The 26,817-nt window shown below is 41.9% G+C and overlaps 1 protein-coding gene across 1 annotated transcript in view; it reads right to left on the minus strand.

Annotated features, from left to right (window-relative positions):
• The window catches only part of LOC117509531 (Down syndrome cell adhesion molecule-like protein 1 homolog), a 351,476-nt gene that overhangs the window by 28,546 nt on the left and 296,113 nt on the right, over window positions 1-26,817 (minus strand). Inside the window, 2 exon segments of the mRNA XM_034169262.1 lie at window positions 16,190-16,329; window positions 26,113-26,268. Of these exon segments, the coding sequence (XP_034025153.1) occupies window positions 16,190-16,329; window positions 26,113-26,268 (296 nt within the window).

Raw genomic sequence — 26,817 nt, forward strand, 5'->3', positions numbered from 1 at the left:
GCAGCAGCTTTTAGTTTGTAAATGACGGTGTATATAATACCAAGATAAACTGTGACTTCTAATACTGTGTATAACTGCTTTTGAAAGTTGATGACAGTGTTTGGGGTTTTATTTTTTTATTCATTCATTTTTGTGCGTTCTTTTTGTCTTTGTGATCCTTGAATTTACCCAGAAGCGCCTGCAGCGTTTAAAGTGAAACTGGTTTATCAGAAGCCAACAGTGTAATGTGATGTGGCCACATCTGAATAAAAATTTATTGGTTATCGGTTATCTGTAATAAAGACAGTTTATTATTTTTTAGCAGTTTTACGGTTTAGTGTCATAAAAGATACCTTTTCAGTTATCGGATTAATGGTTATCGAAGCTAACTTGTTGGTTAGCTGAGCCCACCACTGGGTGTGACAGAAGAAGATACAGAGGACAGGGTGAGATGGAAACGACTGATCTGCTGTGGTGACCCCTAACAGGCGCAGCCAAAAGAAGAAGACGACGACAACTCATATGTCTCCTCAGTCCATCAGCATGACACAACATCAGTTACGGTTATGTTTTTTGTTTTTCTTTTTGGTTCACCTGCAAAGTCTCACAGAGTGAACTCATACCTCCCATAGAAACCTACCAAATGTTTTACTTGCAATAAAATTATTTTGCAAACTGCCACAGAAATAAAGCCACATTAAAACCTCAGAAATCAAACCTCAGAGTGTTTTACTCACCTTTGATGTTTTTAATATACATTTTTGTAGCCACACTGCGTCACTCTTATGAAACAGTAAGTTTGTTTACCACTGATGTGGTGCACATAAATAGGGCTGTTATCAGGCAAAGATTTTTAATGCCAGTACCAGTGTTGATACCTTGACTTTGATACCAGTTCCTGAGTGATACTGATATTTTTTTTAAATCTAATTTAACAAAAAGAAAATTACACTACATTATTATCACTTACTGAGGTGTTGCTGGGCCGGTAGCATAGAGTTACATTTACGCTACCTGTCCATACCTGCCCGCAGTAGCAGGCGGGCATTGGGTAGCGGGCGGGTATCCCAATCCCCGCCCGTTGTGCATGAAGTGATGATGTTATAGCATGTGCAACCCAAGAACATGAAAAGGCGAGAAGTGTGTGTTGGTCCCAGTATGGCTATTCCGGATGATTTTATCATGGATAGTACGACAATGAACAGCAGCCAAAGCAGACGGATTGATGAGGACGCCCTGGTGAATTTGGAGAGCAGCGCGGTACCAGCCAACACGACAAAAGTTAAAGTGAGCCAATTTTTTATGTACGCGTTTGCTGGGTGTCGTGCATTTTGAAATGACATTAAATATTGATAATGTGATTCCACGTGTTGTGTATCTCAGTAAGTGATAATAATGTAAATAACATGCAGTTGTCGTGCGGTATGCATTTTCTGAGTCCCTCCGTCCATGTCCAGTCGCCCGCAATGACCGATATTTATCCTCTTCTAACTTAGGCGAATATCGGTCATTTTGGGCGACTGGACATGGACGGAGGGACTCTAAAAATGCATACCGCCCTCCAAAAACATGTTATTGTATGAGTATAAAATTTATTATAAATTATAATAAATTCTAATTATAAAAAAATACCCTAATGTACACATGAGACAGTTCCCTGGGTGTAATGTTTCCCTTCATGTATCTGATGTGTTTGTGAGATGTTATGCTAGCCAACCAATAACCAGTTGTTCTGTGACCCTGGTACGAACCTGCTTGTATGTTAATTTTGGCAAACAAATGCTGTGATTTACAGCTTGGGTCTCGAAATTTGGAATTTTTCATTACTTGATTGTATCTCAGGATATTGATCTGTGCCACAAAGGTATCAAAATTCGACGCCCAGCTCTGCACATACATAGTTCCTATTGAAATCTAAAATCTCCAGGAATATATTTTGTAAACCATCAAATGCAACAGCACATTAATAACTATGATGCAGTTTTAATCTTTGAAGAACATGCTGTTTGACTTTGTTTATGGTTGTACTGCATTTCCCTTGTACTGCATTTCCTTTTCAGAAATTTGTGGAAAAAACTATGATTTCTCTCAAAAGGACACCATTGTCAAAGATGAGTATGGCAGTCAAACGCTTGATTGCCAACAATGTTTTAATGTAAATAATGTAACTAAGGTGGTTAAAAACAAAACAAGTGAGCTTGTCCTTTAAAGACAATATTTTCAAAAGACCAGATAAATCTTGTTATCTGACTAAAAAGTTTAGACATAATGTGGCTGATGGAGTGAGCCACTTCTGCACCTCAGTATAACTGAGAATGTGGATAGCGGTGAAGATATAGAAGGTCTGGTCCATAGTATCATAAGGCAAAACTATGAGAAGGAAGAAGGATTGCTGGAGGAGACGGATGCAAAAGGGTTGAATTTGCATTGGTGGTGGAGGGGTGAAGTCCTCTCCCATTCCTCCTCTCTTCTCCCCGGGGATGGAAAACAGAGATATGAGACAGAGGAACACAATGGGGGATAGACAAATGAGTCAGTCAGAGGTATCATGAGCAGTCACACACTAATGAGGCCTATCTACTGCAGGCATCAACGTGCCGGAGAGGGAAGGATGCAAAGAAACAAGCACACAAATCCCCACATGAGGGTATACACAGAACCATACGGAGAACACATACATACAGTAACGTAGATGACCTGGAGGTGAATGTGTAATTGCGGCGTGTTTAACCTAGCCATGTGTCTGCTGTTGAGATTTATACGCATCACTGTCCCTTCCACACACACACGCGCGCACACACACACACACACACACACACACACAGAACATCTCTTTTTTTACTGCCTGCCAGTCAGTATTCACCTACACTCCAATTATAGCCTTATTCCCTCACCTCCTACTCTTCATCTACCCCTCAGGTAGCCCAACATCCACGTATACACACACACACACACACACACACACACACACACACACACACACACACACACACACACACACACACACACACACACACACACACACACACACACACACAAACCTACACTTTTCCCCTTAGCAGATCGCCGTGTGACTCCGCTTCTGCTTCCAACTATTGAAAGAGAAATAAGAAAAAACACGAACTTAAAGTCCAATTGAAATAAAAATACCTACATAAATAAAGTAGTGATACATATTTTGTTCACCCCCCCCCCCCAAAAAAATAAAAAAATAGCAAAATATTCCTGAAGCTTTGAAACATTTTAATAGGAAGGTCCTTACAAAATATATTCAACAATAAATATTTGACTGATCAAAACATTGGCTGAAATTGGCCAAACTGGTGCAACAAGTACAGTAAGCCCATGTGTGCACATGATCATTGCCAAAGTCCACTGGGCTGCAGTAAAGAATTGGTGAGGTGGATATGCATGCTTCCATAGTTGAAACCCCGAACGAGAACAGCTGGAACTGTGAAAAAAGCTACAGATCTTGAAAGGAGCTAATTTCGCATGTGCACTCTTGAAGGTGCCCACACCCACAGAGACCCGGAGTTGACACAGAGAGGAGAAACTAATAATAGAAAAAAAAAACTGCTTAGCACTTAAAGTGCTATTGCGTGCACCCAAATTATTACCTATGGTTTGATTAAATTCTGCACATAACAAAAATAATGAAATACTTTTGGCAGCACATAATGGCCCAAACATTCATTCTGCATGCACTTACCTCTGGGACCAAACTGTTTTGTGGTGGATAAATGTATTTCCATGTTTACTATTGTCCACATAATGCCTGTTACTCAGTGGCACTCTCAATTTAGCTTGCTCTGTGCACCAACTTGGCACAGTGCAGTAAACAAATCAAATGTTGGAACTAATCTGTGGAGTAACATTTTTTCTCTCTCTGTCAGAGCTCTGCATAGACCACAGATGAGATCACAACCTGCTTCTGCAGCTGCTCTCCTCCTCCACTGTACGGAGCAGAAGACGGGGTAAACACCACAACATGAACCTGCTTATTCTACAGTTGTTCTGCATTATGTTGGTGCTTTTAAGACTGATGGAAATAACAGTGTTAAATTAAATGCCATTAATAACGGCATTACGTTTTTCAGTAACGGGTAATCTAACTAATTACCGTTTCCATCGTTACAACACTGTCATCGTTACTGACAATAAAATGTGGTGCTTTACTATAATTAAGCTCACTGAGCCTTTTAGATCTGCAGATTCTCAGAAACCAGAGGGGCAAAGTTTTTTTTTTTTTTTGGTGGGGTGGGTGAGGGGGGGAGACAACCACATAAATGATGGTGATTGGCTAAGAGTAAAATTTCATGGTAAGCCAATGAGATGCAGAGGTGGGTGGGAGTTTAGGCACTAATACAAACACACTCAGTCGCTCACACAGAAAAGACAGAGACCAGTGGCGGCTGGTGAAAAACAGTCTTGGTGGGGCTGCTGTGCCAATAGATTCCCTTGCCTTGTCCAGTACATGCATTCAAGTGAACAGTCAGAAAATTACTACAATTCCACAATAATCATTTCATGTCCTTCTCAAAATCAGCAGTTTTACAGATAAAGTTAACCATTTACAGCTATATTAGGCCCCATTTCTACTTTGGAAAGGAACAGTATCAAATACAACACTCAAGTTCTTGAGCAAAGAACATTTCACCATTTGACACCAATTACACACATAGTACACCAAACTGTACTGCACTGCCATTATCTTCAGAAAAACAGATCCTGGGGTTCACAATGACACTGACCTTAACAAAATAGAAAATATCACCAAATTTACACTCTTTCAAAATATGGAAAAATTCTTCAATTGACAAAAGAACATTATGTACATACTACAATGTTCACACCACCTTCAAAGAGAGAGAGAGAGAGAAAATGTTTGTGTGTGTGTGTGTGTGAGTGAGAGAGAGAGAGAGAGAGAGAGAGAGAGAGAGAGAGAGAGAGAGAGAGAGAGAGAGAGAGAGAGAGAGAGAGAGAGAGAGAGAGTGTGTGTGTGTGTGTGTGTGTGTGTGTGTGTGTGTGTGTGTGTGTGTGTGTGTGTGTGTGTGTGTGTGTGTGTGTGTGTGTGTGTGTGTGTGTGTGAGCGAGAGAAAATGAAGGTAATATTTTGCATGAACATTACTGAGTGGAATGGAGGCAAACTAAAGAAGCTTGAAAAACTAATAACACCAAAACCTTTAAATTAAATTGGTTAAAATTAATTAACAGTGTAGAGGACAAAGCAAATGAAGTATACAAAACCACTTAATTAAACGCGTTGCTAAACTTGGGTTTGTCTTACTATAAGTGTCTTGTGTGTACTCAGTGGCTGAGTTAGAATTTCTTTAAAAAACATGCAAATTGCTATTTTAGGCTTTTGATTTGTTTTGTTTTTAAACTGAGCAAATAATTTGTTTTAGAGTGTGGAATACTCCAAAGAATATTTCACTTCTGTGAACTGATCCTCATAACGTGTAAAGTGAAATCAAAATACCAGCATGGCTGCAGCTTTGAACACTGTTACAAACAGCCCCGGCCTCCCCTATTACCGTTATAACTGGTCTGCTGTCCCAATAAAGATCACAGCTTTGACCCCCTAAAACAAACAAAAAAACATCACTCATTCGTTTTATCTTAAATTTTCATCCTCGTTTCCACACCAGGAGCAACATTCGGGAATAAATCTGAGCAGCTCGTCAGCTCACCTGAGCTGAAGAGGTGGATGCGCTCCTTTTCATCCGCGTAGATCAGCAGCCTCCGTGACGTGTGCGCGCTGACAGTGTGAATGAAGTCTGACACGGTTTATAATGAGTCAGACAAACGTCTCTCCTCCAACCGGGATGTGCAGTTGTCATTAAACCACGAGAAAGATGTGATGTGCGCACCTCCATGCGCCTCCAAAAGGATCCCCGCCAAACTTTGGTGTCATTGATTTGATTAGTTTTGTCCCGTTTTAATCCTCCGAAGAGTTCTTCAACTTACTCCAGCAAAACACACAGAGACAAAATAAAAATAAATAAATATAACCCAAACATCGTCGTCACCATCATCTCTTCCTGACTGACTGACAGCAGCAGCAGCTGCAGCATCACGTATATCACTGACTGTAGTAATCTAACGTTCCCGCATTTTTGTAGCAAGAGCTAAAATTCCGGTGCCCCAAAGCCATTAATTTTGGCAATGTTGATTTGCCAAATATTTATTAATTTCCCCTAGCAACTACATACAATTGGTTATTTCGCTGCACTTCAAGGGCGCTTGAATGAGCGCCCAAGACGAGGAATGATACGTTCTCTGCTTCTGTCGGTGGAAATGCACTGTTGAATGAGAGTCATTTGAAGGAAGTGTTGTTTTAATCATTCATATTACATGTAGGCACATACTATTAAGTAAAACTGACATTGATAATACTTTTTAAATATATATTATGACTTGTCCTCTCCACATCTAGGAGGGCAGCGCCCGAGCGCCCCCTATGGGCCAGCCGCCACTGACAGAGACACAGATGCTGCATTAGTGTTTTTCAACTTGAACTACAGACATTGCTTTCCCCTCACTGAGATAAAAGGCAAGAATGTACATGTGAATGAGCGTAATTTAATTTTAGATTTATTTGATGGACATTTGTGGCCTGTTTAAGTGCAATAAATATAAAACAAAATTCTAAAATATCAATTGTGTTTGATTGTTAGACTATATAAACATAGTAATGATAATATCTACAATAATGTATTAAATTTGGTAGGTGTCTTGTCTCACACTGTCCCACAGCAACATTGAAATAATGTAGATTAGTGTACAATGTTTACTGTTAATAATTTATCATATTGTTGTGAAAGTGTAGTGACACGGACCCACAACAGGGGGCGCAAATGAACGGTCAATAGATGAGCCAAAAAGTAACAATTTAATGTTGTGAAATGTGCACAACGAAATACAGACAATCTCAGAATATAATTACAGTCAAATCACAAAGGTGACGTGTGGGCAGGCTCGAGGATAGAAGACGTCTGTCCTGAGAAGAGCCGGAACCACACGATTTCCGCCACCACCGAACCTGGTGAATACTGGAGCCGCCAAGTCCCGAATTCCCAGGTGATCACCGTCCCCGACTGTCGGATCTGGTACTGCTGGCGAGAACAAAGACAGTCAAGTGTAGGTGTGTGTACACCCAGTAACAATAACGGTGGGAATGCCACCTCCACCTCTCACTCTATAACTTGCAGAGTACTGTAGTGATTCCTCAGGGGAAAAGAGTGCCTTCTAGCGCTCTCTCAGCTTCCACCGACAGAGGTACCGGTACTCCTGCAAACACTCACAATATACAAATAATATTGTAACACAAAACGGCTGAGGATATTACCTCCAATGAAGTATGATATATCAGCGATGAGGTGGAGATGACGTCTGGGTTTTATGGAGTGAGATGATGAAGAATGAGTGACAGCTGTCAGGAAATAATGAGTAACAGCTGTCACTCCCGGCTGTGTCCGTGGCGGCAGCGCCCTCTCGTGCCTGAAGCCCGCACTTCAGGCAGGGCGCCCTCTGGTGGTGGGCCAGCAGTACCTCCTCTTCTGGCGGCCCACACAACACATAAGTGTTTATTTCATTCAATAAACATATTTAATATTACGTTTTATTATAAATAATCCAACATAGAATTGAATTTAAAGTTCATTAAAGGGGGGATAGAAAGATACAAATTCTTTGAAATATTTGAACAGTTAAAAAAAGTATGTTGTCCCACAGCAACATAAAATAATGTAGAATAGCGTACAGTGTTTTTGGTTAATAATTTATTTTCTAAAGTGTACATTTCATTCATTAAATCCATTATTTATTTTTATGATAAATAATTGAACATACAGTTGAATTTAAAGTTCCCCTAAAAAAGGGGGGGGGGGGGGGGGAATCCATATTCACTGACATATTTCAACTTAAAATAAATAAATAAATAAATGAATAAAGCAATCGTTACTTTCCCTATTAACTAATTACTTATGTAATGTTGTAACTCAGTTATTATCTCAGTTACTTTTTGGGTGAAGTAAGTAGCAACTATATTTTTTAGGGATGTCCGATAATATCGGACGGCCGATATTATCAGCTGATATTTGCATAATAATGTAATATCTGTCTGGATTATTATCAGTTTTTCCTCCGATAATGAAGCCCTGATAACATAAGTGCTTGCGCAAACACACGATGCTTGCCGATTACATCATCAAACCGCGCCTGAAGGCAAGCCAAAACAAGCCAGCAGCAGCAACTAAGCTAACAGCAAACTAACGTGTTTCTAACGAATATGTCTGCGGTGTGGAACTTTTTTAAAGTTTCAAATGATGACTCGAAGTTTGCGATTTGCAATCATTGCAAGGCCCTTGTCATGCGTGGGGGAACAAAGACTTCATCATTCAACACTTCTAATTTAATCTCTCACTTGAGGAAGAACCACCCGGAGATACACGCAGTGTATGTCGAGCAATGTAAAGCCAAACAACCAGGGAAGTCACTCAAAAAAAACAGCGCAACTGTCTCTTTAAGACTCAGTCGAGAAGAAACAGAAATACAACAAGGAACACCCGAGAGCTAAAATGATCTGTCGGAAAATCACGGAGTGCATTGTGTTAGACAATCAGCCTTTTTCCATAGTGCAAGGTTCCAGATTCAGAAAGCTTGTGGAATTCCTCGAGCCACGCTTTGACATGCCCCCTCGCAAGTATTTCTCTGATGTTTGCCTCCCTGAGCTTTATGGTGTCGTTCGTAAACATATCGAGAAGATAATATGTGACGCTGTAGCTAATATGACATATGAGCAAACATTTTTTTTATTGCTGAGTATGCCATATTAACTTGTAATTAGTAAATGTAAAGTAAACAATTGAGGGTGCTTTAATTCTGTTTTTATTTCTATTCTATTTTTTTGTCTTATTAGCCAGTAAATATAATACGAGGTCTGTGAGAAAAGAAACGGACCTTTTTATTTTTTTCAAAAACTATATGGATTTGAATCACGTGCGATTACATCAGACAAGCTTGAACCCTCGTGCGCATGCGTTTTTCATACCTGTCGGTTGCGTCATTCGCCTGTGGGCAGGCTTTGAGTGAGCACTGGTCCACCCCTCCCGTCGGAATTCCTTTGTCTGACAACTTGCTGAGAGACTGGCGCTTTGCTTTATCAAAATTTTTTCAGAAACTGTGAGGCAGATCCAAGTGGACACCATTCGAGAAATTCAGACAGTTTTCGGTGAATATTTTAAGGGCTGATGAGAGATTATGGAGTGTTACTGTCGCTTTAAGGACTGCCCACGGAGCCGGACGGCACGCCGTGCCCCAAGCCGCCGTCGTCAGCCTGTTTCGAGCTGAAAACTTCCAAATTTAAGCCTCTGTTGACCCAGGACATCGTGAGAGAACAGAGAAGTTTCAGAAGCGGTCGGGATCAGCAGTTTATCCGGACATTCCACTGTTAAAGGAGATTTTGTAATGAAAGACGTGCGGAAGGATTTGCGCGTCGGCACCCAGCCGCTCATGGCGCGGCGCCACGGCAAAAACACCTCCGTTGGAAGCCTTACAGGATATGTTTGAACATGCCCAGCTGTTAAACAATTTCTCGGATACTCACTCGACTGAAAGCCATCGAAAGCCACCTAAATCTTACGAATGGTTATCAACACGGAGGCATTTTCATGTGGCGCCGTGCGATGAGCAGCTGCGTCCCGAGGCGCGAATCCGTCCGCACGTCTTTCATTACAAAATTACAATACATTACTGGACAGGTAAATATTTTTGCTATTTGTGAAGAAAAAAATATGTTTCCCTTGTTTGAATGGGCATTGTTAGGTTAAGCTCAGGAAGAGCATTTACCAAACTGTTTGAGGCAAAATGTTGAAAATAAATATTGCACTGCCATTTTCCTATAGTTGAAGTGCTGTTCTGATGCTTTACAATGGTACTTTGTGAAATACATATAGTGTGGCATCATAGTGAAGGTGGGTCATGCTTAAACTTTATGACAGGCATGATGTGTATTAGTTTATATCGGTATCGGTTTATATTGGAATCGGAAATTCAGTGTTTGACAATATCGGCATATCGATATCAGCAAAAAAGGCAATATCGAGCATCCCTAATATTTTTATAAAGTAACGTGCCCAACACTGGCAATAACGCGTTGTGTCATCAAGTAGTGTACATGGTCAGCTTAAATCAGCAGAAATACTGAAGCATAGTTAACATAAATGCACATTTGTAGACTTTGCTTACAACCCACAGACCAACAGTGATAGCAGAAATATTGAAGCAAAACCATAACACTATTTAGCAAATTACAAGGGTCGGCTGAAAAGTTATGCCTCCTACTCAGTTATTTCAATAACAAGCAAGATGCTCACATGAATCGCATATCTGCTTAAAGCTTGGAATGATCTTTATCAGGCAGTGTCATTACTTTTCCATATAGTCACCTTCCTTTTCCACACACTTACGCCAACACCGGACACGTTTTTGCATCCCGGGTGCCTCCTCTTGCACCAGCAACGCACCGCTGCTTACACGTCTGCATCATTAGTGTCACGGTGTCCCTTCAGGTGTTCTTTAAGCAAAAAAGTCAGAGGGCATGATATCCAGGCTGTACGGTGGGTGTTGTCAGATCTTGTAAAATTTGAACCACTGCAATACATCCTGTGTTTGTCGACTCGTGTGTGGATGAGCATTGTCATGCTGGAGAACTGCGTCTTTTCCAGGACAAAACTGCTTCAAGTGTATGTGCAGGTTCTGCAAAGCGTCCACATATTGGTCTGAGCCTATGCCATCGCACTCGTACTTGATGCTGTGCATCTGTAGCTGTTATCTGGTGCCCACTACGGATCTGGTCATGCAGACTCATCATGGCTGGATTTTTGGCCTTCAAACTCCTCGCCCACCTCCTGTCTACTGGCATCCACACGAGTCGCAATAGACAACACTCATTCACTGATTAATGTCCACGGGTGCACAACCCTCCACTGTGAAGAATCCAATAATAGCATGTTTCATATTTACTAACTTACTGACTACATTTGTGTTATACTGAAGGTGATTCTGCACTTGCCTGAAATTATAGGAAAAAAACGTTTGGTGTAGCGATAGTCAATAAGTAAAGGATTATTCTTGTACTAGTTTCACTCTGATATCTTGCTTGTTATTGAAATTATTACATTGGAGGCAGAATGTTTTAGCTGACTCTCATTAACGAATACCTTTCTATAACTTATTCAGCTCTTCCAAATGCTACAGAATACAGCTAGTTTGCTAGAACTACAAAAGACATGACACATAGAAAATTAGTTTATGTAACTAGCCAGGACCAAACATGATGTTGCTAGGGTCTCTCGTGTAGTTGCTTGGCAAAGGTGCAACAAGAAAGGAGTCTTTAATTAGAAAGCTCAAGACTGATGAAGGATGTAGTGTTGCAGTGCATTAAAATCTAACTTCAAATTACAGATATTGACTAAATTCACATTTTGCAGCACGACTGAAATAAGGATGGGTATCGAGAATCGGTTCCTTTCGGGTATCGTTAAGAAATGATTTGATCCACCGACATTAATAAGCTTTTTGCTTAACGATTCCCTTATCGGTCCTTCAGAGTGGCCGTTGTTTTTGGGGGTGTTTTTCAGGAAAATGATAATTTCTCTACATTGATTACAGACCCTGCAGCAGGTCTGTAATCAACCTTTCTACAGCGCGGCTTTGCTTTGAACCTTGAACCAATCAAAGCAGTGATTTGCAGATTGAAGCAGTGCTTCGATCATTGCTTCATTTTTTTCTTTCACTTTATCTTAATTTTCCCCCACTAAAACCCTAAAGAGCATATGTCTGTGAGTATTATTTACCTTGTTTATGTTAAGCCAACCTGTTATGGTCTTCTGAAACAGTTGATAGATGTATTTATTGTACTTAAAAACGGGGCCGATGCTAACGCGTTAACATGTCTATGGCATTTTCAGTGTTAAAGTTAGCATTAAGCAGTTGCAGCTTTCAGCATGTTCGGGTGCATTTGTTTTCTGTATAATACGCGTTTGTTGTCGTAAAAGAGTCAAATGTATTTCAAATTGTAATAGTTTTTAAATTTATTTTTGTTTATATATTAATAGTAATAGCAACCACAACAATAATAGTAATAATAACTAATCTAATGATTAGTTATTATATACAATTTTAGAGAAAGAGACCAAAAGAACCTGAATAAAAACACAACAGAAAATATAAAACCAACTAACAATGAACATAAATAAATACATACATACATACATACATACATACATACAGAAATAAATGTTTCCTGTGAACACCTAGTGACTCTTACACCATTACTTCATCCCTGTTTTATTTAAGTTTAATGACAGTTTGTTTTGGTGAAACCATATTTTCAATGTGTTGATTTCTTCAGTGATTTGCTCCAGAACTATCTGCCAAGCTAGAAAACTGCTGCATCCTAGTAAGAGCAGAATACTACTGGAATGAATTTGAATAAGGAAAGTTGTGTTTTTTTCTCACCAAAATGGATGCTGCACTCACTGCAGTTTCTTGTCTGGAATAGTCCCAGATTGCATTTCAGAGATTCTAGAATTCAAACATTTTCGTGCAGGTTGTGTTGGGGGGTAATTTTGGGTTTCAGCTTTTTTTGTTTTTTGAATAGAATGCTTTTATTGTCATTATACACAAGGTACAATGAAATTAAAACCACTTTCATCCCTGAATATGTCAATCGTGAGTCACTTTTGTGTGGATTAAAGCTTCTAACTGGGACTCCTGTCTTGATGCGAGAAAGAAATGAGAATCGTCCTCCGTTCTGTTCACACAGCTCCAAACGCTGCACGGCGCTCTGCCGAGTCAAGTTAGAACGACAGAGTCCAGTCGGAATTAATAACTTCAAAGCGAAACACCGTTTTGTTTATTTTTATTTATGTCCAGAGATCAAGGATACAGTGACCAATTTCATATTTATTTACTTTAAGACTCAATGAAATACATAGAAAACCTGTAAAGCCTACTTTTTGTACAAAATTCACAATAGGTATCGATAAGGGAATCGATAAGGAATCCGATCGATAAGCAGAATCGATAATGGCATCAATATCGATAAAATCTTATCAATACCCATCCCTAGACTGAAACACTGAAGAAAAAACAAGAGCAATCAGTGATTGCAATGCACTGTGCTGGCTAACAAGTTTGAGAACCATATTTTTTTGTTAAATGGAGGGTCATACATATTGCTTATCACAAGGGAAGGCCAGGGTGCATGAATCCATATCACCAAAGAAGCCAAAATGTGAATGAAACAAAATCGTGACCCATAATGGCATAATCCAGTATAAAAACTCACCACTAGATGACACCAAATCCCACACACTGTAACTTTACAATCTAAATTTCTCTACAGTTCTTTCCTGCTCTGTGATCGACTGGCGTCCTATCCAGTGTGTACCCCACCTTTCACCTTGTGACTACTGGGATTGGTCCCAGCACCCTCCTGACTCCTAATAGGAGTACCGTATTTTCTGAAATATGCGTAAGATGTGATTTTTTTTTACTAGTTTGGCAGGCCCTGCAATTCATACTCCGGTGTGACTTATACAGCAAAAAAAAAAAATCAAGCATTTGTTTTTAATAATTATTACTGTAATGACTATTTATGTTGGACGTTTCCAGGAATCAAAGCACTAAACAAAGTAAATTCTAAGAAGAAAACACTAAATGCCAATAATAGAAAGTGAACTACAATAGTGAACAAAAATCCCAAATTAAAGAGCTGATAATACAGAAAAAAAGGTGCGATTTATTTTATATATGGGTTTTTCCTCTTCAAGAAGCATTTTTTGACAGGTGCAACTTATATTCTAGTGTGACTCATAAGCTGGAAAATACGGTCAGCAGGTATAGAGGGTTTTCAATCACGTGACCGATTTGCTGCAGGGCACTTGCCGTCTCCATTCTGGATTACAAGGAGGCTGGCACGTAATAGAAAAATGAAGAGAATGTCCGGTTATTACGATGCTTTAAATCCTCAAGATAAAGCTATTTATCGTGATAGATGTGTAGCAGTTGGTTCAGTGGATCCGTATCTTGTACCAGATAGTGAATTTAGTGGTGATGTAACAAACTGGCCGACAGTGTCACACTGCAATATCGTGAACTAGGAAGCTGCCGACCAGGTCAGCCTCGCTGGCCTCCTGCAGAGCATCACAGCGGAGCTCCGAAAGCGGAGGTCGATTGAAGTCCTGAGTGATTTCTCTCACCAGGCGCTGGAAGGGCAGCTTGCGGATCAGCAGCTCGGTGCCCGAGGACCACAATGTAAATAAGCATCCGTCTTGGAAGCATTCTTGTGTTATCCTTGGCATTATTTTTATGTATTCTTATATCATTTTATTGCTGAATAAAATAAAATAAAATTCTGGGAGCAGTGGATTTCTGGTAGTGGCGGATCTCTCTCAGCGCCATGGTGCCGTGAGGCTTATTCACACTGACGTTAAAGCTTCTGCAATTGTTCGCCAAATGCACGTAGCGTAACACAGCGGTCACCGCGTTGTAATGCAGAATGGCTGCGGGACACATACGTCACATGAAAACCCTCTATAGAAGATGAATGCAAGTCTTTTCTTCACAGAGCAGCAGACATTCCATTTTCAAAGCCACGTTTCATTTTGGACTGTGCTGAAATTACATTGTTCGAGTTTGGTGTTGACTTACATTTTTGACTGACAGACACTCGTGCACACATGAAGAATAAATACCAGTGTCAAAGCAACGGCGTCATAACCAGTAAAACGTGGAGGACGCTGCCGTGTTTCCTGCTGGTTTGTCTGCACGCCAGTTTATTCTGGGCAAATGGATTCCAGCGTTCATGTTGTTTTTCACATTTATGAGCAGCCCGTCATGGAGGAATCCGCCGGGCTTTTTATTGTTTCCCTGTGTTTCCTGTTTCCACGTGCCTCTCGTTTGCAACCTCACTTCTATTTTCCTTTCTTTCCTTCCTCTTTCTTCGTGCCATCACTCTTCATTTCCCCGCTCATCTCTGCCAATCCTTTTGCTGTCACCCCTGGGCCCTCTCCTCACTTTCCGTCCGTCTATCCACCAATGCCCCCCCTCTGTTTTACATCATCTCGCTGCATTTCTTGCCCCGACTCTGTATCACTGTCTATTTTCCCCTCTCTTTTACTTTGCAGAGCAGACAGCAGTGCACGCAGGAGGACGGCTGGGTGGGCATGCAGGTGGATGCATACTGGGAGGGAGGTAGGAGTGGCAGAGTGCGTGTTGCTGTAACGGATATTAAAATATTCCTCCAGCGTGGAGATAGCGGTGATCCGGGAACGATAGAGTGAGATAATGAAAAGAGGAACAAAACTACTCCCCGTGCAGTATGTCTGACCCCCCCCACCCCCCACCCCACCCCCACCCCCCCTTCCTTCTCTCCAGTCGCACTCATTTACATAGTAATCATCCCGAACTCTGCATGGGGGCTTAAGGGAGATAGGAAGATAAAGCGAGAGGGAGAGAGAAGTGATTTGTAAATGAGGGAGTGAAAGAGAAGAGCACGTGTACATTTCTGGAAGGGTGCGTTTGTACGGCATGTATTTGCATATAAACCGTGAGGAGGTGTGGGCAAAAAAACAAAAAGAATGCAAAATGCACCACATAATTTGGGCTTTAAAATTCACTCAGTCGTAAAAGAATTTAAAAAAAAAACATGAATTGCATAAATGTACGCAACTGCACGTGTGTGGCGTGACACATCTGTGTGCGTGTTTGCGTGAACGCGCGCCCCTGTGCAAACGGCGAGAGTGTGTTTGTTTTCTGCCCTCGTTGATGAACAGATGAGGTTGTCCTGGCAACATGATGAGACGCAGATATGCAAATGAGGCTGGAGGGTGAGCTTGCACACATACACACTGCGGTATGAGGAGAGCTCATTTGGCACACACACACACACACACACACACACACACACATGCACAGACACACGTACCACAACACACACAAACACACATTTTCGGAACATTCTAATCAAATTAAAATGCTCTTCTCTTAGCGAGATTTAAAATGTCAGTAACATCTGGTGCATTTTGTGTGAAAGGGATGTTGTCACCTTCACCGTCACATGTGAGTGCCATCTTTACCCCATTACTGCATTCAAGCACTCCTCAGTACCACATCTGTGATTAGCACCCCTCTCCTAACTCACCGGTTGGCCCGACCCTGGGCTGGAGCAGTAGATGGTGTACTTGCGGATGATTCCATTTGGCTTGTGAGGGGGTAACCAGGACACCACAACACTGCTGGCAGAGGACGGCACAGCTTTGATGCCAGCTGGGGGTCCAGGGTCTGACAGAAAAAAAAAGATACAAAGGTCAGAAAAAGACATGAATCCTTTCCCCGTTCATACTGTATACAGAAGGTTTGAGGGCGGACACAGGTTTTTGTGACGTTTAGGTATCTACTTCTGTTCTGCCTGTGATATGCGCTGGTTTGAAATTAAATTAAAGGCATCAGAGGGCTGATGTATATCCTGCGAGCTCTACACACCACAATATAAATGCACAAGTAAATATACATGTCTGTAATGGTGGTTTTGATTATGTATGACCATCATTTCACTTCATTTTGAAGTCATTCACGCCAATCAATCACAAATATTTTGCTGATCAATATGTGCTTTAGATCACCAATCTAGGCTGCTTGGTTGTTGAAATATACAAGAAAATATGTTTTTCCAAGCCGTTTTCCTTGACCTTTGATCAAACTACTCCACTATCTAATCACATCTAGATATCTATCCAAGTAATATTCTGACTAAAGGTGAAGGAAAAACTTCCAGCAGTTTTTGAGTTTTCACAGACACACACAGACACTCCAGGAAAAACAATACCTTCCCATTGCCACTTTGCAGACGTGCAGAGTAAAAACCCTTTTGCATGGGACTTGGGGAGCATCGGGAAACAGATTCAAAGCTGGATACCTTGTGAGCTCATTTTGTTTAAACTAAAGAACTTAAAGTTCCAGTTAAGGCAGTTTGTTAACCGACATCCAAACCAAAATGAGAAACTTAAAGTAACTGCTTCAAACTGAGAGAGGCCTGGGAAGAGCTTCTGTATTCATGTGGGCCTTGAGGTGTTTGACAATGCAGATATTTTTCAAGGAGAACAAAAGTACAAGTCTTCAGGCTCCTGGTGCTTCCTGTCTCACTGCACGGTTTTGAGTCTTGGACGCTAACCAGTGACTTAAGTCGACGACTGGATATCGTTGGTACCAGGTCTCTTCAGAGAATCTGTGGGTGCCACTGGAATGACTTTGTGTTGAACGAGCAGTTACTTTGGGAAACTCAGATGAGGAGTATCACTTGCATTCTGAGGGAGCGTCAGTTAGGACATTTTGGCCATCTGGAGTGTTTCTCTGTGCTTTGTGGGTGTCCATCAATGTCGATGACGACGTCTCTCAGCACCACCATCTTGACCACTCACAGCTGGAATCCGATGGCAAGACAATGTCGAAATAACCACTGGAGAGGTTGCAGGCAGTGATCGGAACCCACTACGCATCTGGAGATCCACCCTGAAAAGAATGTGCCTCTTCAAAGTCAAATTACAAATGAAAGGTCAACCCAGAAACCCAGAAGTCCAGAAACACTCACTGTGGGATGGGTAGTAAACACACGTCAGCTTGTGTTTCAAATCAGAGTTCTCCTTCTGCTAGATGGCCGGCCTACTGTGGCGCATCTACCCAGAGCAAACTGGTTTGAAGGGTCCAGATACTCGCCTTTCACACCACTGCCATCAGGTCTCAAATGGGGGCCGGCGTGAGAAGCCAAGCAGTAGCAGTTTGGTTGGGAGAGGCTGTTGAAGATGCAGGTCATAAGGGATATTCTGAGAGTATGGACTGGCTAGGTGCTCCATACCATCCCGATCATCCTAACCATTTTATCCCTGTTTCTCTGTGCATGATCTACCAGGCAGGTCCCTCAGCGCTGAGGAGCCCAGCAGCTGCAGAAGCCCATGGACAAGCTCATATTTCACCTGACTGCTTCAGATAGTAGATGGTTACGCTCAACGGGCAGATGTGGACTATGTGTGCCTCAGTGGTTGCCATCTGTGGTCATCCAAATATTACTTGATAAGTTAATTTGGATCAACCTTATTAATTTGAATGTTTTCAATCGAGGAATGTTTTCAATGTATGTCGGTCCAACAATCTTTTTAACAGGGCAAAAACAAGGTGAAATAACAAACACAGACAGTTTTAAATACAAAATGATTAAAATAATCAGTTACTTGGCTAATAATGTACATGCTGCACACAACAGGGTGCATCATTAAAAATATTTGACAGTGTTGTCTGTGTGAGAAAAGATTGAGCTTTTTGAAACGTGATCACAAAATAAGAGCTGCAAAAACACAAACAACAAAATCATTCGTGCGAATGTGTTTATAGTTTTAAGGAAACTGTTATATTAATCCCTGTTATGCCACCCAACAAAACCACCCCTGCAACAACCACCATGTACAACTGAAGATGCATCAGACAGGATGTAAAATTTGACTCTGAGTCAGTGTAAAAGTGGTTTGTTAAGCTGATGCATTTTGTTGTTCTAGAACACTGTCTTACACCTGACTGAGGTTAGCATGGAGCATGCACAGGTGGTGCAGAGGCATTTCTCTAGGGCACTCCACGCCAACTTGAGCACACTGCTTGGCATAGATCAGTACAGGCTGAAAAAGGCTGGTTAAACGGATGCCAGTTTTGAACTTGTTCAAAATTTTCAGGTGGTCTGGGCACCTCGTGCTTGACTCAAGGGAGGCCCGGTGCAGATGTGAAACATATTGGCATCCAATTTTCAAGCCGAGTTTGGAAATAATTATCCCAACATATCAAGAATTAAGGACAGAGTGGACATAAAGTTCACCTGGAATTACACCGAGCTGCCCCGGTCCTCCCCTGTGTCATCCCGAGAGTGCTGAGGTGGCTGGGAGTCCTCCGAGCTCAAGGAGAAAAAAGAAAACAACTTTTGCCCACTTTTGTGGAGCGGTGTGCATGCTTGGGTGGACTCTGTGCTGAACACAGCCTGGCGAGAGCTGCTTGTGGAAATTAGCCAAAGTGCGCAGAGTTGTAGCTCGGCTCATTATGCCACCAAATTCAGCCAAGGTGTTAGTACAGCTAATGTCCCGTGTCCATATAGTATTTTTTTCTGCGGGCCAGAAAAATTTTCAATTGCTGTAAATGAGAATAGAGGACATGCAGCCACATGCCAGAAAAACTCCACCAAGCATTTTTTTTTTCTTTTCAGACCAGACCACTTTTTTTTGTTGTTGTTTTTCTGAATCTGCTATGGCATTTTAAGTCAAAAATTTCTCAACATCTCAAAAAAGTGCCAGGAGGCCATGATGCATTTTCGGGCAAATGGGAGGAGTGGGTTATTTATGCCAATCTGTCACCCAATTGAATTTAATTCAATCAAATCACAACAATAGTTGCAAAAACAGCAATCTGAGATTTCTGACATCCGCCAAACCACATCCTGATCACAGTCTTCCATGTCCTATTATCTATCTTTGGGGCAAATTTGGTGAGAATCCATGAAGTAGTTTTGAGGTATTCCTTCAAAGCTTATATAAAGTGAAATCTTGATCTTGACTCTTCAATGCCCTAATATCAATCTGTGGTGAAAATTTAATTAAATCTGTGCAGACAAATAAATGCAGATGATTTTATTATGTCCTTGGTGGATGTAACAGGGTGCTTCACATGGATAAAGGCTAACCTTATCAAACATCCAGAGCAAACACATAGTAAGTAGTAAGGAAAAACTCCCTCTGGCATTTTTTTTGAGGATAAAAACTCAAGCAGACCAGACTCAGAGGGGTGGCCCACTGCTTTGGTCATTCTAATGGTAACAGAGAACAAATAAATTACAAACAAAAAGTCATTAAGCATACAAAACAAAATCCAGTTCAGATCAGGGTCAACAAAGTCACAACTGTAGGTCGTTATAAATATTGTAAATGCTAACTCTATCGCAAACGAGACAAAAAAAAAAAAAAACCCTGATCTGTGATAGACACTTGTCTCTGGTGGTAGGTCACTTTGTTACATCCCCATATACAACCCCAATTCCAATGAAGTTGGGACATTGTGTAAAATGTTACTAAAAACAGAATACGATGATTTGAAAATCCTCTTCAACCTATATTCAAGTGACTACACCACAAAGACAAGATATTTAATGTTCAAACTGATAAACTTTATTGTTTTTGTGCAAAGATTTGCTCATTTTGAAATGATGCCTGCAACACATTTCAAAAAAGCTGGAACAGTGATATGTTTACCACTGTGTTACATCACCTTTCCTTCTAACAACATTCAATAAGCATTTGGGAACTGAGGACACTAATTGATGAAGCTTTGTAGGTGGAATTCTTTCCCATTCTTGCTTGATGTATGACTTCAGTTGTTCAGCAGTCTGGGGTCTCCGTTGTCGTATTTTGCGGTTCATAATGTGCCACACATTTTCAGTGGGTGACAGATCTGGACTGCAGGCAGGCCAGTCTAGTACCCACACTCTTTTACTATGAAGCCACATTGTTGTAACACATGCAGAATGTGGCTTGGCATTGTCTTGCTGAAATAAGCAGGGATGTCCCTAAAAAAGACATTCCTTGGATGGCAGCATGTGTTGCTCCAAAACCTGGATGTACCTTTCAGCATTGATGATGCCATCACAGATGTGTAAGTTGCCCATGGCATGGGCACTAACACACCTCCATACCATCACAGATGCTGGATTTTGAACTTTGCGCTGGTAACAATCATCCAATTTTTCCTTTTTTGTCCGGAGGACACGACGTCCATGATTTCCAAAAGCAATTTGAAATGTGGACTCATCAGACCACAGCACACTTTTCCACTTTGCGTCTGTCCATTTCAAATGAGCTTGGGCTCAGAGAAGGCGGCGACATTTCTGGATATTGTTGATGCATGGCTTTTGCTTTGCATGGTAGAGTTTTAACTTGCACTTGTAGATGTGGCGACAAACTGTGTTAACTGACAATGGTTTTCTGAAGTGTTCCTGAGTCCACGCAGTAAGATCCTTCACACAATGATGCTGGTTTTTAATGCAGTCCCGCCTGAGGAATCGAAGGTCACGGGCATCAATGTTGGTTTTCGGCCTTGCTGCTTACGTGTAGAAAGGTTTCCAGATTCTCTGAATCTTCTGCTTATATAATGGACTATAGATGATGGAATCCCTAAATTCCTTGCAATTGAATGTTGAGAAACATTGTTCTTAAACTGTTGGACTATTTTTTCACACAGTTGTTCACAAAGTGGTGATCCTCGCCCCATCTTTGCTTGTGAATGGCTGAGCTTTTTGGGGATGCTCCTTTAATACCCAATCATGACACTCAAAATTATTGTCCTCAGTTCCAAAATGCTTATTAACTCAGCCGCATGGGGTGTGCAGCCAGTACATTCTGAGTGCCAGTCCCAAGTGCAGATAAATGAGGAGGGTTGTGTCAAGAAGGGCATCCAGCGTAAAACAAGCCAAACCAACTATGCAGACTAAGAATCGAATTTCCATTCCGGATCATTCGAGGCCCGAGTTAACAACGTCCGCCACCGGTGCTGTTGCCCAACAGGGTGCTGGTGGAAATTGGGCTACTGCTGGGCGAAGATGATGAAGAAGAGGAGGAATGTTTCCACAAACAGCGAGAGAAGAAGAAAACTAGAAGAGTGGAAGTGAGAGTGGGGACTTTGAATGTTGGAAGTATGACTGGTAAAGGGAGAGAGCTGGCTGATATGATGGAGAGGAGAAAGGTAGACATATTGTGTGTGCAAGAGACCAAGTGGAAGGGAAGTAAGAGCAGGAGCATCGGTGGTGGGTCCAAGTTGTTGTACCATGGTGAGGACAGGAAGAGAAATGGTGTTGGGGTCATTTTAAAAGAAGAGTATGTTAAAAGTGTGTTTGAGGTTAAGCGAGTGTCTGACAGGGTGATGAGTGTGAAGTTGGAAATTGAAGGGGTGATGATGAATATCATCAGTGCATATGCCCCACAGGCAGGTTGTGAGATGAAGGAGAAAGAAGATTTCTGGAGTGTGTTAGATGAGGTGGTGGAGAGTGTGCCCAAGCATGAAAGAGTAGTGACAGGAGCGGACTTCAATGTGCATGTTGGTGAAGGGAACAGAGGTGATGAGGAAGTAATGGGTAGATATGATATCAAGGATAGGAATGGGGAAGAACAGATGGTAGTTGATTTTGCAAAAAGGATGGAAATGGCTGTGGTGAATACCTACTATAAGAAAAGGGAGGAGCACAGGGTAACATATAAGAGTGGAGGAAGGTGCACACAGGTGGCCTACATTCTTTATAGAAGATGCAAGCTAAAAGAAATCAGAGACTGTAAGGTGGTGGCAGGAAAGAGTGTCGTTAGACAGCATAGGATGGTTGTTTGTAGGATGACTTTAGAGGTAAAGAAGAAGAAGAGAGTGAGAGTTCAACAAAGGATCAGATGGTGGAAGCTGAAGGAGGAAGACTGTTGTGTGAAATTTAGTGAGCAGGTGAGAGAAGCACTGGTTGGAATGAAGCAATTTTGGACAACTGGAAAAGTACTGCAGATGTGGTGAGGGGGGCAGCTAGGACAGTACTGGGTGTGACATCTGGACAGTGGAAGGAAGACAAGGAGACTTGGTGGTGGAATGAAGAGGTCCAGGAAAGCATAAGGAGAAAGAAGTTGGCGAAAACGTTTTGGGATAGTTGGAGAGATGAAGAAAGTAGACAGGAGTACAAGGAGATTCGGCGTAAAGTGAAAAGAGAAGTGGCAAAAGCAAAGGAAAAGGCATATTGCGAGCTGTACAAGAACTTGAATAGTAAGGAAGGAGAAAAGAACTTGTACCGACTGGCCAGACAAAGGGACAGAGGAAAGAGAAAGACAAAGGGAAAGGAAGTGCAGCAGGTTAGGGTGGTAAAAGATGCACATGGTAATGTGCTGACAAGTAAGGCGTGTGTGCTGAGAAGGTGGAGGGAATATTTTGAAGAGCTGATGAATGAAGAAAATGAGCGAGAGAAGGGAGTGGGTGATGTGGTGAGAGTAAATCAAGAAGTACAAGGTATTAGTAAGGAAGAAGTGAGGGCTGCTATGAAGAGGATGAAGAGTGGAAAGGCAGTTGGTCCAGATGACATTCCAGTGGAGGCATGGAAATGTCTAGGAGAGATGGCAGTGGAGTTTCTAACCAGATTGTTTAATAAAATCTTGGAAAGTGAAAGGATGCCTGAGGAGTGGAGACGAAGTGTGCTGGTTCCTATTTTCAAGAACAAGGGTGATGTGCAGAGCTGCAGTAACTACAGAGGCATAAAGTTGATCAGCCACAGCATGAAGTTATGGGAAAGAGTAGTAGAAGCTAGGCAGCAATATGGTTTCATGCCGAGAAAGAGCACTACAGGTGCAATGTTTGCTCTGAGAATACTGATGGAGAAGTACAGAGAAGGCCAGAAAGAGTTACATTGTGTGTTTGTGGACTTAGAAAAAGGTTATGCTAGCTGTGGTATTGTATGAGGAAGTCTGGAGTGGCAGAAAAGTAGGTTAGGGTAGTGCAGGACATGTACAAGAATAGTGTGACAGTGGTGAGATGTGCAGTAGGAATGACAGACTCATTCAAGGTGGATGTGGGATTACACCAAGGATCAGCTCTGAGTCCTTTCTTGTTTGCAATGGTGATGGACAGGCTGACGGATGAGATCAGACAGGAGTCTCCATGGACTATGATGTTTGCAGATGACATTGTGGTCTGTAGTGAGAGTAGAGAGCAAGTTGAGTCTAGTCTGGAGAAGTGGAGATATGTTCTGGAGAGAAGGGGAATGAAAGTCAGTAGGAGCAAGACTGAGTACATGTGTGTGAATGAGAGGGAGCCCAGTGGAATAGTGCAGTTACAAGAAGTAGAAGTGGTGAAAGTAGAAGAGTTTAAATATTTGGGGTCAACTGTTCAAAGTAATGGAGGATGTGGTAGAGAGGTGAAGAAGAGAGTGCAGGCAGGGTGGAAATAGTGGCAGGAGTGATTTGTGAACGAAGAACTTCAGCAAGAGTGAAGGGGAAAGTTTATAAGACAGTAGTGAGACCAGCTATGTTGTACGGCTTAGAGATGGTGGCACTAAAAAAAAAACAGGAGGCAGAGCTGGAGGTGGCAGAGCTGAAGATGTTGAGATTCTCTTTGGGAGTGACAAGAATGGACAAGATTAGGAATGAACATATCAGAGGGACAGCTCAGGTGGGACGGTTTGGAGACAAAGTCAGAGAGGCGAGATTGAGATGGTTTGGACATGTGCAGAGGAGGGACCCAGGGTATATAGGGAGAAGGATGCTGAGGATGGAGCCACCAGGCTGGAGGAGAAGAGGGAGGCCAAAGAGGAGGTTCATGGATGTGCTGAGGGAGGACATGCAGGTGGTTGGTGTGACAGAGGAAGATACAGAGGACAGGGTGAGATGGAAATGATTGATCTGCTGTGGCGACCCCTAACGGGAACAGCCGAAAGACAAAGAAGAAGAAGTTCCCAAATGCTTATTGGGTGTAGTTAGAAGGAAAGGTGATGTAACACAGTGGTAAACATACCACTGCCCCAGCTTTTCAAAACATGTTGCAGGCATCCATTTCAAAATGAGCAAATATTTGCACAAAAACAATAAAGTTAAACATTAAATATCTTGTCTTTATGGTGTATTCTATTGAATACAGGTTGAAGAGGATTCGCAAATCATTGTATTCTGTTTTTATTTACATTTCACACAATGTCCCAACTTCATTGGAATTGGGGTTGTATTATAGCTAGTCCTTGTTTTGTTTTGTTTTTTGTGTGTATGTTTTATACACTGTGTATTTTGACTGTGGAATGAAGTGCACTCCGTGGGGGTGGGGGGGGGGGCAGTATATGAAAATGGACTGTACAGCAATTACCTTTTTTAGATTTGGGATCAGATATGCCAAGTCACATGAAACATGTAAGAATGTTACAACAGAGTGCGATGTTGAAGGTTTTCTTCACTTTACAAATATAGTAACGAGAGAGAAAATTCCTGACACATTTCTGAGAATCTCAGACTTGCATGAATGGAATTTGTTGTGGCTTTTGTCTGCCACTTGTGTGGAATTGAGAAAGGGGTAGTCAAAGAAGATTCCTGCACCCTCCAGTCCTACTTTTCAGGTATACGTTTGTGGACAAGGCAAAGTGAAAGAGGCAGGCTGATAACTGGCTGTTTGCACAATTCCACAGCAAACACCTCCATATGCTGCTGACAGAAGCGAGGGGCAGAGCAATAACGCTGAATGCTTCTGAAGAGGTTGCCCCTGGACACAGTGTCAGCCAGCATCAGGGAAAAGGAGACACTCAACTCGGGGCCTGATAAACACACACACACACACAGACACACGATGTGTCCACATGCACACTTAAAAGCGACTACAATACACATATTTGAAGAGCTGTTGCAGCGAAACCAGCTTATGAAAAAGAGGTAAAGTCAGAACGAGAATAAAGGCCATTTCTCAAATGACACTTCTCGGAATTTGTGCTTTCCTTCTCCTGCACTCCTCTTTCCCCTCATTTTCTCCATCTCGAGACACCTGCCTCCTCCTCAGTCTGCCCCAGGGATGGGAGAGGAGAGGCGGATACAGATGTAATCCACAGCCCGGCACCGTAAGCATAAAATTAATTCTCTCTAAGCCAGAAAGAATTAATCCTTCTTCTTGTGCTGGCTGCTGAACAAGATGTGCGCACAAACAATGGCACACGTGCACACAAACACACACTTAACCTGCTCACCGCTTCCACATCCTTCCCACACATCCAATGAGCACGGATCCACGCGCCCTTAGGCTCCTTAACCACACACACACACTTTTTTGGCTTCTTAATTCTCATTAGCGCTGGTAATGGCACATCAGAGCACAAAGAGGTTTTAATCAGCAGCCTCAGCCTTCCAAAGACACCCCCCCCACCACCACCACCCGGCACTCTGCCTCCCACACTGTAACCCAAACCAAGAACACAATCTCACACGATGGACCCAAAACTGTGGTCAAACGCCACATTGCTCTAGTTGATTTTTGAATAAGTTCATGTGGACTCACAGTCTTCGCGGGTCTGGATGTACAGCACGTTGCTGCGGACGCCGTCTCCAGCCTGGGTGTATGCCAGCACCTGGATGCTGTAGTTAGTGAACTTCTCCAGGCCTCTGAGCTCCACCTGCTCCTTGGTGGTGGTAATGTTTTGCATTTCACCCCACTCTGATAGACAAAAACACATATTTAACTTTGATGTTTGCATACTGGCATGTCAGCACATATGCAATATGTAGTTTTAGTTCTCTTACTAAACAGGTAACAGCGTAAGGCCTGACACACCAAAAATGTAGATGAGTGGGTGAGTGATTGAGCTCATCTATCCGAGCCAGGCTGTGCAGACACTAACTCAAAAACAATAAATGCTATTATCATGTAACTGACCAAATTAAAGAGTGTACAAAATGAGGATAAAATGATTCATTCTTGGTCAACTTTGATGCACCAGGTCAATCTCAAAAGCAACTTTGTTTTGCCCATGTAATATCCCATAGATTTGTCAGCTACACTTGCAGCCGTGGGGAGAAACATGATGCCCACTATGTTGGCAAATAAAATGCAAAACATTGAACACAACAGGAAAGTAAAATCAGAATTCAAGAATAGTTCGAAGGTGATTTTGGAGGTGGTGCCAAAACATTTCTTTGGTATTACACATTAGTGATATCTAACCTGGAACACAGCTTTGAAACATCTGACACCTGTGTTTCTAAC

The sequence above is a fragment of the Thalassophryne amazonica genome, chromosome 4 (genome assembly GCF_902500255.1).
Source record: "Thalassophryne amazonica chromosome 4, fThaAma1.1, whole genome shotgun sequence".
NCBI classification, from domain to species: Eukaryota; Metazoa; Chordata; class Actinopteri; order Batrachoidiformes; family Batrachoididae; genus Thalassophryne; species Thalassophryne amazonica.